The sequence below is a fragment of the Rattus norvegicus genome, chromosome 10, assembly GCF_021556685.1.
Source record: "Rattus norvegicus strain SHRSP/BbbUtx chromosome 10, alternate assembly SHRSP_T2T, whole genome shotgun sequence".
Classification (NCBI taxonomy): Eukaryota; Metazoa; Chordata; class Mammalia; order Rodentia; family Muridae; genus Rattus; species Rattus norvegicus.
This window is the reverse complement of record NC_141543.1, coordinates 112,782,917-112,796,443: the sequence shown is the minus strand read 5'-3', so window position 1 is coordinate 112,796,443 and position 13,527 is coordinate 112,782,917. Positions and strand designations below refer to the sequence as shown.

Below are 13,527 nucleotides of genomic sequence, written 5' to 3'. Positions count from 1 at the left end.
ACACCACAGCTTCCGAAGTCCCTCAGAGATTGGTTGTGAATGTGTTGGCATCGTAACAAAGTTGCCGAAAGAGCTGAAGTGAGCAACGAAGAAACAACAGGGGGCTTTCCAGAAGAGAACTGGAAGAAGACAGACGAGCCAGTTAGGTTTGAGCAGGGGATTCTGGGAATGCGCTCCGGAGCCGCACGCCTTTGGGTCCTTTCCTATGCCAGGATTGCACAGTGCACTCTCAGAGAAGGGCCCCGTTACGGGGGACTGGAGACAGCATGAGGGTCTCTGTGGCCTGTTGGCTGCTGGAGGACAGCGAGCGGCCCGAGTCCTGCTGGAGGTGGACTCGGCTGGGCAGGAAGCTGCCAGGACTCCCTGGGCTGTGGCAACTACTACCCAGTGACCGCTGGCGGCCACGTAGGTACTCTCGATAGTTCTTGGTGAGCAGAGTGTAGAGGAAGGGATTGATGCAACTGTTGCCATAAGTGAGGCAGGTGGTCAGGTAGTTGACAATGCGTGCAGTCTCGGGAGTCAGTGGCATGGCCTCGTGGTACTGGGCCAGCAGCTGCCACAGCCAGAAGGGTAGAAAGCAGGCCCAGAAGAGAAGGACGATACCAAGGATGAGGTAGAGCACCCTGGGGTTGGGCAGCCGCCGTGTCTGCTTGAAAGAAGCTTGCTGAGATAGCCAGTAGGCCCTGGCCAGACGGACATAGAGCAGCCCAATGACCAAGCCAGGCCCCACAATGCTGGTCCCAAAGAGCAACGTTAGGTAAGTACGGTGGGCACGAGGGCCCCAGGCTGGCAGGCAGAGGCTCTTAGAGCCCCTGCGGACCAGCTGGATGGCAAGCATCATGGGTAGGGTCAGCAGCAGTGCCAGCAACCAGGTGCCCAGCACCAGCAGCTTACGGTAACCCTTGGAGCGCTGGACTGTGTCCAGAGGCCTCAGTACGGCTGCATAGCGTTCGCTGCTCATTATGGTCAGGGTGAAGATGCTGGCGTGCATTGTCAGGAAGTCCAGGCTAAAGAGGACTCTGCAGCCCACATCTCCAAAGTGCCAGTCCTTAGTGACGTAGGTGGCTATGATGAAGGGAATGCTCAGCAGGTACAGCAGATCAGCCAGCGCTAGGTTGACCACATAGACGTACATGGAGGCCGAGGCACGCAGAAACCGGCACATGACCACCAAAGTGTATACATTTCCCACCATGCCCACCACACCCATGGCTGAGAGCACTGCCCCGATGACACCCGTGGCCACAAGGTCTTTCAGGGAGCTGGGATCTGTTGGGCCGGACCAGGAACTGTTGAGGGACACGTTGGAGTCACCAGGCAGCTCAGTCACAGTGCTTCCGGACACGGTGAGCATATGAAAGCTTGTTGTAGACTCCAGGCTCAGAGCCATCTCGGTCCTCACACTGGGATTCCAGGGGGAGAACCACTGCTCAGTGAGGAGAGCCCGTGGGAAACTTGTCCTGTGGGAAAAGATTAGTGTCAGAGGTTCAAGGCAGTAACCTACTTCTATGCCCTAAACAGCCTCTGTGATGGACACAGTCACTGTCCCTATGCAGAGAGACAAAGGCTCACCAGGTCCTATCTCCTGTTGGAAGCCTCAAAAGAATCCCTTTTGTGTTATCTCCCCAGCTACACAGGAGGACCCTAGAGCCATTGGGACCCACTGTCCCCAGGACGCTCCCCAGTAGAACCCCAAGTCTCACCCAAATGCTTTTTCTGAAACGTTGGCCACAGTGAGGCAGAGGTCAGAGTGTGCAAAGAGTCCTAAGTTCTAGCTCCACAGCCTCAGAGAGAGTCCCATTTCCCATTTTACGTTACGTGTGTGTTTTTAAAAAAATGATTTCTTGGTCTGGAAAGATGGCTCACGGTTAAGAACACTGGCTGCTCTTCCAGAGGTCCTGAGTTCAATTCCCAGCAACCACATGGTGGCTCACAACCATCTGTAAGAGGTCCAATGCATTTTTCTGGTGTGTCTGAAGACAGTGATGAAGACAGTGATGACAGTGTGCTCACATATATAAAATAAATAAATTAATTTTTTAAAAAAGATTTCTTCCAATCACAAAAGTAACAGCTAGGCTGGGTGTAAAAGTTCAAATAGAAAAATAGATAAAAGGCCTTTGGGTTTCCATTTGTTATATGAAGGAAATGGGCCTGGATCTCTACCTCACATTACATACTCAGTGACCGACGGCAGTCGATCAAAAGCATCTAGAAGAAAACATCCTGTGCCAGGGCAGGAAAATGTTTCTTTATACCAAGGAATTGTTTGAATTACATTGTCATTTGGTGTGCACCTGTGGGTGATTGTGCACGTGTGTACATGGCACAGTGATTACGTGGGGGTCAGAGGGCAACCTTTGGACATTGGTTCTTTCCTTTTTTCCCATGCAGGTCTCCAGGCTCTAACTCATCTGTCCTGGAAGCAAGCACTCCCCCCCCCCCCCCCCGGAGCTGAGGACCGAACCCAGGGCTAGGCAAGTGCTCTTCCACTGAGCTAAATCCCCAACCCTGGAACCAAGCACTTTTATTCCCTGAGTCATCATACCAGTCCCCTCCTCCCAAAATGATTTTTACAAAAGGACAAAAAGAAAAAAAAACCTCACTGTGTAGCCCTAGCTGGCCTGGAAAACTCTGTGTAGACCAAAAGATTCTGCTTAAGTGTGTACCACGTCTAGCTTTTTGTTTTGTTTTTTAAAGAAAGTACAGTCTCTCTCTCTCTCTCTCCCTCTCCCCCGCTTCTGATTTATTTATTTATTATGTATGAGTGTTTTGACTTCACAGATGTATGTATCCTCCCTCAAGAGCCAGAAGAGAACATCAGATCTCTCAGGATTGGAGTTACAGGTGTTTGAAAGCTACCATGTGGTTGCTGCAAACCAAATCCAGGTCCTCTGCAGTAGCAGCAGGGGCTCTTAACCACGGACTGGACCGATCTCTCTAGCTCAGGTAAAGATTACTGTAAAAGACACTTCATTAGAGCTGGGGAGATTACCTGCTGCTTTTGCAGAGGAATTGGGTTTGATTCCCAGCACCCACATAGCAGCTAATTAACTATCTGTAATTCCAGCTCTGGGGAATCTGACACGCTCTTATGAACTCCTCGGGCACCAGGCACACATATGGAATACATACATACGTTCATATAAAAGTACTCATACACATAAACAAAAATAAGGTGGTTTTTATAGGGTTTCTCTGTGCAATAGCTCTGGCTGTCTCGGATTTGCTTTGTAGACCAGGCTGGGCCTAAACTCACAGAAATCCGCCTACCTCTGCCCCCAAAATGCTGGGATTAAAGGCATGGACCACCACACCAAGCTAGTTTCTAAAACAAAAACAAACCCACAAAATCCCAAACTTCAAAAACAAGAACTTCACTAAACAAATAAAACCGAGATGAGAAATTATAAGAAAAGATACATGAACTAGGGAACAATATACATGCAAGAACTGCAAATCAATAAAGAAAAGGGGGATTAGCTATTTAGGGGAGGGAAAGGCAAACCGAACAGGTATGTCTAAAAGAAAATATACCCCAGAGGCCAGAAACTAATGAAGTGATGTTACTGCTTTCTGCTTGAATGGAGCTTTCTACTATCCGAGAAATATAAATCAAAACCATAAAGAAACTGTAACAAGCACACACATACCACTGCTTTGGCCTCCTGTAACCATGACTTTGCCAGTTCGTGAACTCATCTCAGAGGAAGCCACACTTGAACTCCTGCCTGCTTCTGTCCTTCAAACCCTGTCTACCTCACGCAGCCTGCAGCAGTCAGTCTCTTCCTTGCCTTTCTCTACTACTGCATTTCTGCTACTGGTGCTGCTATTTATGGTCTTCTGGGTTGTTTCAAACTCATTAAACATAATGCTGTTGTTCTTCGGGGTGTTATCGGGATCACTGGAGGCTCGGTACACACCTGCTCCGATTCATTGCAACGCAAAACTTTTCCAAAGCCGCTGTAGCATTTCACATACTCAACTACGGTAACTGACAATTCTGCTTCCTTCCCACCCTTGCTCCCATAACTCAACAATATTTCTGGTTATAGGCACAGTGCGTGTGTGTGTGTGTGTGTGTGTGTGTGTGTGTGTGTGTGTGTGGTGTATGCATTGTGTAATGTGTGTTCATATGTACGTGGTATGTGCATTGTGTGTGTGTTCATGTGTTCATGTGTGTGATGTGCATATGTGGTATGTGTGTTCGTGTGTGTGTGTGTGTTCATGTGTGTGTATGTGTTCCTATGTGTGTGATGTGTGTGTTCATGTGTGTGTGGTATACATATATGGTGTGTGTGTATGTGTGTGTGTGGTGTATACATTGTGTAATGTATATTCATGTGTGTGTGGTGTGTGCATTGTGTGATGTGTATGTTCTCTCAATGTGGAACACTGGAAATCTCTTGGAGCTGGTTATGCACATTCCCTGCCCTTGGCAGGGGTCATACAGGTGAACATGTGAAATAAAACAATAACAACTCTCCCACCACCACCCCCCAAAACTCTAGGCTCAGCCAGGCAGTGGTGGTGTACATCTTTAATGCCAGTAATCAGGAGGCAGAGGCAAGCAGATCCCTGGGTTCGAGTCCAGCCTAGTCTACATCTCCAGTTTGAGTTCCAGGACAGTCAGGGCTGCTACACAGAGAAACTCTGTCTCAACCAAACCAAACAATCAAATAATAAAACCTCTAAGCTTGGTATACTTACGACTCCTGCTGACTTGATTAGGTTAGCCTCACAAGAAAAAGAAAGCCCTAAAGGGTAGACTTTCTAAGAGGGAGTAAAGAAGACCTTTGCACAGGCCTATCCAACATCCAGGACTAGGAATAATGCCTCTAGAAGTCATCTTTCCCTTTACTCAAAGCTGAAGAATCCGGGCAGGTCTGAGGAGATAATCGCCCTCAGGTCAGCACACTTGCAGCTCCGAAGCCCTCGCCCTGCTGCTGTCTCACCTCACAGGTCAGCTCCAGAGACACTGGGGTCCTCCTATCCCACTAGGAAGGACGCAGAAGCCACCGCCTTCGAGTCACCAGTTCGCGGAAGGTGAAAGTTTTCAATGCCAGTCACTGCTGCAGAGCCGGCCAAACTCCGCTCACAGGCGACTTGGCGCTCCTCCGCACTCCCCGAACCTTTGCGGCCACACCCTCTGAGAGGTGCAAGCTGGGTTTGGGGTCGCACACTCCGGGTCGTGCGTCCCGGGTTGTGCAGCTCGTGAACGTGCGCTCACCTCTGTCACAAAGCCATCGGCTGCCTCCCAGCCCGGGGCTTAAGAGATGCAACGCGTCCTGTCACTCAGATGCTCGAAACCCAGTGGCCATCACCGCGCACAGGTTGGCTAATGCGTGCAGAAAGCTGTGTTGCAGGAACGTCCCTGAGTGCTTCCCCAGCCCGGGCAGCGCGGTTCGGAGCAAGGTTCTGAGCCCACTTGGGCTCCGGGCACACGGTGTGATGCGGGTCGCTGACCCCCCTAGAGTCCCACACCACGCCCGCTCCTGCGCTGCTGCCGCCACCTGTCCCACTGCCAGCTGGGAATGCGCCGGTCTGGGTATTAATAACCGGCCACGCCAGCCCTGGCGAGGTCTCTTCAGCAGAGATGGGCGCCAGATCCGGGCCGAGGTAGTGGTCACAGAGGGGTTTGCCCGGTTTGGGAGCGGAAAGGACTGTGTATGCTGGGGGCTGATGAGCCCTCCATGCCTCTTGTAACCACTCGTGTCAGATTGAAGCTCAAAGATTTATGACTTACTTTAAAGGTGAGAAACGAGGCCTGTGCTGATGACCCAGGTAGCGTGAAGAGGGAAAGAACCCTGAGACCATGATCCATAACTCCGGAAGTAACATGTTTGGCATCAAATGATGTGGCTGCTTTCACCTTCTCGGGTGGCTCAGCTCTCTGGGAGAGACCATACAGGCAAACTTGGGATATAGGGAACCTCTCTCTGCTCTGCCCTTATCTGTAGCAGAGACCTTGTTAAAGGCACCCTGTGAAGTGGCTAATCCCAGCTGATATGTTGAGTGGGTAGTGCTCAGAAGGACTGATCCATTTGGTCATATGCTGAATTAAAACGGACCTCTCGTGGCTCTGAGGGAACCAGACCATCACAAAAAAATAATAATAATAATAATAAAATAAAATGAAATAAAAATGCATAGAAAAGAATCCAGAGAGATTACTCTGTGGGGTTCCACTTTCTATGTGAAGCTCAGACAAAGGGTTTGTAGGGAAGCCTGAGAGTGGATACAAGCCCATGCCCTCTACTCAGACCCCTCTACTTCAGGTCTCACCTCGGCTTGAGTTGTATTCCTCTTCTGTGCCACCTTGCATTCAAAGCAGTCTGATTTTATCCCTTTTAGTCCTGGTTCCCACCTCAGGCTCAGTACTTTCATCCAGGGGACTTACAAGGCCTTCTGATAGGCATCTTTCTGGGGCCCTGTCTGTGTCATAGGTAGAGAGGGGCCCCTGGCGGCTGGGAAGGTGCTAAATACCATGGGCTGATGGGCAGTCACATCCACACTCTCCTTACAGCAGAAGAACCAGAGTTTCATTCTCTTCTGCTGGTGCTCTGGCCTGGTAAGAGCCCTGACTACAGAGAGAGACCTCTAGAAACCAACAGACTACCTAGGGGAAGCTGTCCGTGTTACTGAGCTCAAAGGACCACAGGCCGGATATATGGATGACCAAGATAGTTATAGCTGTTTCCTGGTTCTCTGCGCTTTTACCAGCAGCTATGAGCTCTTCCCTTTTGATGTCACTTCCCCCTCCTAGTTCAGCTAGGCAGGCACCCCACCACTGAGCTGAATCCCAGCCCAGCTGTTCATCTATTGATCCTGCAGAGCCATTTTCTAAAGGGCAGATGCCTGTCTAAGGTGGATGCTGGACTAACTCTTGAACACTGGAGCTGCTGCGTCATCCCAAGGTAGGTTAGCAGGGGTGAGCGCACAGGGAGGGGTCAAAGGGAAACTCAGAGCGAGAAATGGGAGGTCATCCAAGAACCCTTCTCTTACAGTTTTTTTTTTTTTTTTTGGTTCTTTTTTTTTTTTTCGGAGCTGGGAACCGAACCCAGGGCCTTGCGCTTCCTAGGCAAGCGCTCTACCACTGAGCCAAATCCCCAACCCCGAACCCTTCTCTTAGCTGCACAAATAGCCTCAGATTTGGCCTAGTAAAGGGGAACCTTAGTGTCCACAGGGCCCCAAATACTCATTTAAAACTGGGCTGTCCAAAGTCAAATGCTTCCCACATCTATTGTGCTCTGTGAAGAAGCACATTACCTGTCTGTGAGGCTCTTTATTAAATCATACACTCTGGTCACACAGCTGCATATCCATTAAAACTCGACTTTTTTTTTTTTTTTTTTTTTTTTTGGTTCGTTTTTTCAGAGCTGGGGATCGAACCCAGGGCCTTGCGCTTCCTAGGCAAGCGCTCTACCACTGAGCTAAATCCCCAACCCCTAAAACTCGACTTTTAAAGCTTTGTTCTGCCCTCAATAGTTTCCTTACATTTGAGAATAATCATTTCATTCTGAAAGAACCAATTTCCAATTGCATTGCCTCACTCTTCAAAAAAAAAAAAAAAAAATGAGACTCTGTGGGTAGGAGCCAGTTTGGGAAGAGTCTCTTCTCGGGTTCACATGCAGACCACATACAGGTGATTTTTTACTTATTAAAGGAGAGTGTAGGATGATGTCATCATTCAGGTGTAGGCAGGTACAAGATAGAACAAGGCCTGTAGTTGGATGAGAAGGAAGGGTCTGGCATGGTGGCAACCTGCCTTGGGAACTAGATGAGTAGAGAGATTGCTGCCAGGCTCAGAGAGAAGCAATGTGTGGCAGGGTGACATGGGATGGAGCAAAGCAGGTGAGAGGCTTTGCTGACTGAGATGAAGATATCTACCAGATATCTTAGGGCATTACAGTGCCGGACCTAGTAGAGGTAAAAGACACCATTTATCATATTATAATTTTACAGCAATAGGAGAGCAATGCTTTAAAAGTATACCACTGGAGGTTCAAAGACCATGGGTCCCTCTCTTCATCATTCTGGTCCACAAGAGCAGTGATTTGTTATGGGAAATGTTGGGAGAGGTAAGGGAGGCTGAGAGTCAGGGCAGCCTAGGCTTCAAGGCACTCCTGACATTCTAGGGAAGCCCACCAACGTCAATGGCTGGGATACTTTCTAGGGTGCTATGGGCACCCCATATAGCCTGAGGCTGGGATTCATTCTACAGTCACTTCTGTTAGAGCATTCCACAGCCTGAAACCACTCCATGGTTCCAGAAGTTGCCTTTTTTTTTTTTTTTTCTTCTTTTTTTCCGGAGCTGGGGACGGAACCCAGGGCCTTGCGCTTGCTAGGCAAGCGCTCTACCACTGAGCTAAATCCCGAACCCCAGCTTCTTTAGGTACAGAGAATATCCAGCTACTTCCTGTCTCGGGCAGTGTAGTTTCCTGCTTCTGGGCCTAATGCCCCGCCCCCACTCAGACACAGCTGGAGATGTGATGGCCACGATGAAATCAATTAAAACCCGTAACAGTACGCAGCTGGGGATAGACAGGGACGAATGATTAGTGGGCAGCCTCAGGCTTTCAGTAATCACAAGGGATGGGAGCTTGGAACCTGGCAGGTGGGCTGAATGCAAACACTGACTGAAAATGCCCAAGCCATCGGAAGCTGAAACATGGGTACAAAAGAAATATCTAACTCCCTAGGTTCCCTGAGAATCAGCCCCAGGGGCCTCCTACTGCAGAGAGAGGTGAAGAAAGTCCCAACGCTGCCGTCTTCTGGTCCCACAAGGCTGAGTGGCCTTTGGGAAAAGGTCCCAGTTCAGGAACTACAAACACCTTACATCCTGGGTTACGGGATTGCACACAGAGCCACGGGGGAGCCTTTCTGGGTACTGTGAAGGTGGGGTGCACTTCTCGCAAGAAGTATACAAAGTTACATGTCCGTAATAATGCCCCAGGGTAAAAAAAAAAACCCATCCTGCGACCATCTAACTTCAAAACCTCTCTTCCTCTAGCGTGGGCATTCTCTCCTTCCTGCGGTGTGTTGACAAGTAGGCCAGGAACATTAGCTCATCCATGTCTAACAGCAGTGGGAGTGCCTTTTACCCTGAAACTGATGGAGGAGCCAGAGTCTAAGGGGTGGGGCCCTGGTCTCTCTGGCTTTCCTCCCAGGAGGATCACTATCCTTACTATTATTCCCGTCGTATCGCTACCATGTGTCAACATCTTTGTCTTCACCACCACCCCAGCCATTATCAACATTGTCTCCAACACCCATGCCATCATCATCAGTATGACCATAACCATCCATTGTTGTTCATTCATGGAGTGAGCAAAAGACACCTTCTCCATCTCTTCTCCGCCTGCATCATGAAGTGACAGCGTGACAGCGTTACTCATTCTTATTTCACCTCTGTTTCCCAAGTTGTTTTGTTTGTCTGTTTGTTTGTTTGTTTGTTCGATTTTTGTTTTTGGTCTTGGACCACATGTGGCTTTTCCATACCTAATTAATAATGTATTTCAATTCTGTCACAAATGACACCATAATGTACTTAGCATTTTGCACATTTTCTTTTCGCTCAGCTGACAGGAGTTCACGTGTCACTCTGACCAGCTCTACACCCTCTCCAGCACACCTCTGTAGGTTTCCAGGGCCCCTCTACCCCATTCCCAGGAACACATGCCCATCAGTCAGGCTCTGCGTTAGACATACAGGGTTGCGGCTGCTGCATCTCGCCGTACTTCAGTTTCCTCGTCTGTGAAATGCAGCTACAAGTATAGCTAACTTTTCAGGATATTGTGGGAATCCGGTGAGTCTAACATGGAGTGATGGCACAAGGTTGGGCTGTAGGTGATATTTGGCAACCATGGTGGTGAGAGAGAGAAAGGTGACATCATAGTTTTATCTCTCAAGGAGGTTGTGGTCTGTGGGAGAGGAGCCACCATGCCTACATAGTTATCCAGAATGTCTAGAGGTATGTCTTCAGCCTCTGGCTTTGGCTGAGTGTAGGGAAGGCATTGAGTGGGCTGCTTAGGGGAGTCCTGGAGGAAGGACTAGATTGGCTGTTTGGGGGTGGGGAGGGTGATACCTCTGGGCCAGGATGTGACAAGAGGAGATTATGAAACTCTCAGAGATCCTAGCAGCCCCCATGGCACACTGAATATGACAAGGAGACCCCCAAGCTCAAGCTTTTAGTGCCCCTCAGTCTGTCCCTTCCTCATGGAAACAGGGGAGATAGTGTCCTTGTTCTGTGTAAAGCTGGGATTTTGCCTGAGATCAGAAACATGGCAGAATTGGTGGCCACAGGGCTGCTGATGTGATAGGCTCAGACCTAGTTGTAGGAAGGCATGCAGGCTAGCACACGTATGCCTCCTGCCTTCCAACAATCCTTTCATGATATTCCCCACCAACAGGGCTTCCTCCCTTTCTCAGAAGACATCAGCCGAAGGGACATGTCCATATGGTTCCAGGCCCTTCTATATGTTGCCTTTAGTCCCAAGTTTGAAGAGGGTTTGGTCCATACCACTGTTTGGGAAAAGACAAACATGGAGCAGCCTGGCACTGGTGGTGTGTGTGTGTGTGTGTGTGTGTGTGTGTGTGTGTGTCCTCCCCATGGTCCCTGCAAGACACAAACACTTGGTATCTTATGTCACCACCCAGCTGAATTTCCTGCAAGTTCCTGGGACTAAAGCCTTCTGAAGTTGGACTTAAAAACAAGTGCAAAGAAATTGCAGAATGGGACTGACTTGCCAGTCTTGGGTTTCTATTGCTGTGATAAATACCATGACCATAGACAACTTGGGGAGGATGGAGTTTTTCTAGGTTACAGTTATAGTCCTGTAGGAAAGTCAGGGCAGAAACACAAGGCAGGGCCAAGGAGGCAGGACAGAAGCAGAGGCCATGGAGGAGCACTGCTCAACATGACTTGTTTGGCCTGCTTTCTTATACAACTCAGGACTGTTTGCCCAGAGGTGTTTACTCATCCCAGTTCCTGGGCTCTCCCACATCAACCATTAATCAAGAAAATGTGTTATAGACAAGCTACAGGAAATCTGAGGAAGGGATTTTTCTCAACTGAGGTTCATCTTTCCAAACAATGTCTAGCTTGTATCAAGTTGACAAAAATATCAACAACAGGATAACCAGGACACTATTCCTCCCCATCATCTCATTCGTGCTCCTGGGAGGGGAGTAGTTTGGAATATAGAGCCCCAATTCCTCTTCTGGGGTGTACTGGCTGGTTCTGTGTGTCAACTTGTCACAATCTGGAGTTAGCACAGAGAAAGGAACCTCCCATGAGGAACTGCCTCCATGAAACCCAGCTCTAAGGTATTTTCTCAATTAGTGATCAAGGAAGGAGGGCCCCTTGTGGGTGGTGCCATCCCTGGGCTGGTGGTCCTGGGCTCTATAAGAAAGCAGGCTGAGCAAGCCAGGGGAAGCAAACCACTAAGTAACATCCCTCCATGGCCTCTGCATCGGCTCCTGCTTCCTGACCTGCTTGAATTTTAGTCTTGATTTCCTTCTGTGATGAACAGCAATGTGGAAGTGTAAGCTGAATAAACCCTTTCCTCCCCAACTTGCTTCTTGGTCATGATATTTTGTGCAGGAATAGAAACCCTGACTAAGACGTGGGGTTACTTCATTTTGAAGAGTCAGGATCTAGAATACGTTTCTACCAACTGTCCAGGGTCTGGCCATTAGAGTTTAGTCACCATCCAAGAAATGGGGGCTCCCCCATCACAAGATGCTCCTTCCCCACCTCAAGAAGGGTCTCTAACTGGTACAGATATATCCTATGGGGCAGGGTATCCAGACCTGGGACACTCTGAGAGCAGTAGGGGTAAGATACAGCCCAGACATGGTTGTGGGCAGCAGTGTCTTGATGTTGCCCAATGGCAGGGAACACAGAGGGGAGTCTAGATGTCTCAAGGAGAAAGAACATCTAGTCAACAGACAGGAACTGGCCAGCACCAGTGGGTGGAGCCATCACCCAAAGTGCCCACTTTTGGCCTCCTCCTGGGATTTAGTTTCCTCCTGACACATGGTAGACTCTCAGTAGATGTTTCTGGAATGGGAGTCATAATGTAAGCACCCTGGCAGGGATGGAGACTAGGATTATAGAGACACCCGTGACTCTTTGACTATCATACTATAGAAACAATGGAAGCTAGGGAGTAGTATTTCCCCAGGAATTTCATTCTTCTGGGAAGGAAAGGCAGGTCTGCTGCCAGCCAGAGGGGGACACGTTCCCCACAGGAGATTCCACACAGTTCTGAAAACTCAACAGATCACCTTGCTGGAGGGTCTGAGCTGAGAGAGTGACAATGGGTTGGACTAGTTAGTTATGCAGATGTCCTGCCTTCTATTCAAACCTAACCCTTGTGTTAGAACTCTGTCGATGGACTTGATCACTGTTGTTTGTTTTGTTTTTACTTTTCCTAATGTGGTCATATTGAATTACTTTTGGGCCTCTTGGTTAAGATCAAATATAGTATCTGTTCTTATCAGTTTAACATCTGAGTCATTCTTCATCTAACATGGCCCACACTGAATAACTCTTGAAGTGGAAACTTCAGGGTTCTTTGGAAAGTCAGTTGGATGGTGTTTTGCTGGGGCAAAACACGTGGAGGAACGTTTCGTCAAAGTGGACACAGGTGTGAAAGGCTAAGGCAGACTTGTGAAGGAAAAAGCAGACACAGGAGAGAGGATGTTCTGCTAAAGCAAGCATGTGAAAGGATGCGTGATGAAGGATTCTTTGCTACCGACAGGCGTGTATTGGTCTGCCTTACTTTGCATGGTTGAGCTGCATTTGTCAGGATGCCATAGAGAGAAACTCACCAAAATAACTTCTGGTGGTGTGCTGCAGTTGGTTGCCTCTTCCAAGGACTCGGATGCACGTGCTGAGGCAAGACACGTCGAGGCAAGACCTGCGCTGAAAGGCAAGACACGATGTTTGGAGCGTATAAATAGAACTCCACAGAGTGACGGAGACAGAGCTTGGCTTGCTGGCACAGCTAGCTGTGCAACACATGTGGATCTGCACTTCCCTGAGAGAGGCACATCAGAGAACTTCTCCTAGTGTTCCTGTTGGTCCCTTCTGCTGATTCGAGCCAAGGCTGAGGCCTGGCTGTCTCTGCTAGGTCATGTCACCGCTGTTGCTAACACAACACTACTGACTTGGACTGACAGTGTATCCGAGAGGTATTTGCGAGTGGATCGAACTGTCACTGCCTGCTAGCCTGTGAACCGAGCTGCCAGTTTCCAGACAACACAGACAGGAGTTGCTGCAAAGAACCTTTCTAAACAGGTCTACTTCCCCTGCAGCCCCCCCCCCCCTTCCTTTCTTTTCCACTACCCCTGGTGGCCCTGGGTTCGGTCCTCAGCTCCAAAGGAAAAAAAAAGAAAGAAAGAAAGAAAGAAAGAAAAAATAGCATTTGAGGGGGCTGGAGAGATGGCTCAATGGTTAAGAGCACTGACTGCTTTTCCAGAGATCTTGAGTTCAATTCCCAGCAACCACATGTAATGGGA

The 13,527-nt window shown here is 49.0% G+C and overlaps 1 protein-coding gene and 1 pseudogene across 1 annotated transcript; one reads left to right on the top strand and one right to left on the bottom strand.

Moving 5' to 3' along the window:
* Positions 1-229: 229 nt before the first annotated feature.
* Uts2r (urotensin 2 receptor) lies at positions 230-1,390 on the bottom strand. The gene has a single exon (NM_020537.1). It carries the CDS (start codon positions 1,388-1,390, stop codon positions 230-232), a length of 1,161 nt encoding a protein of 386 aa, NP_065412.1.
* An 11,065-nt stretch (positions 1,391-12,455) lies between these two features.
* On the top strand, positions 12,456-12,559 carry LOC120095483 (U2 spliceosomal RNA; annotated as a pseudogene).
* Positions 12,560-13,527: the final 968 nt, after the last annotated feature.

Excerpts from the sequence above, each read along its gene's own strand:
- Uts2r (NM_020537.1), bottom strand. The coding sequence starts at position 1,390 with ATGGCTCTGAGCCTGGAGTCTACAACAAGCTTTCATATGCTCACCGTG.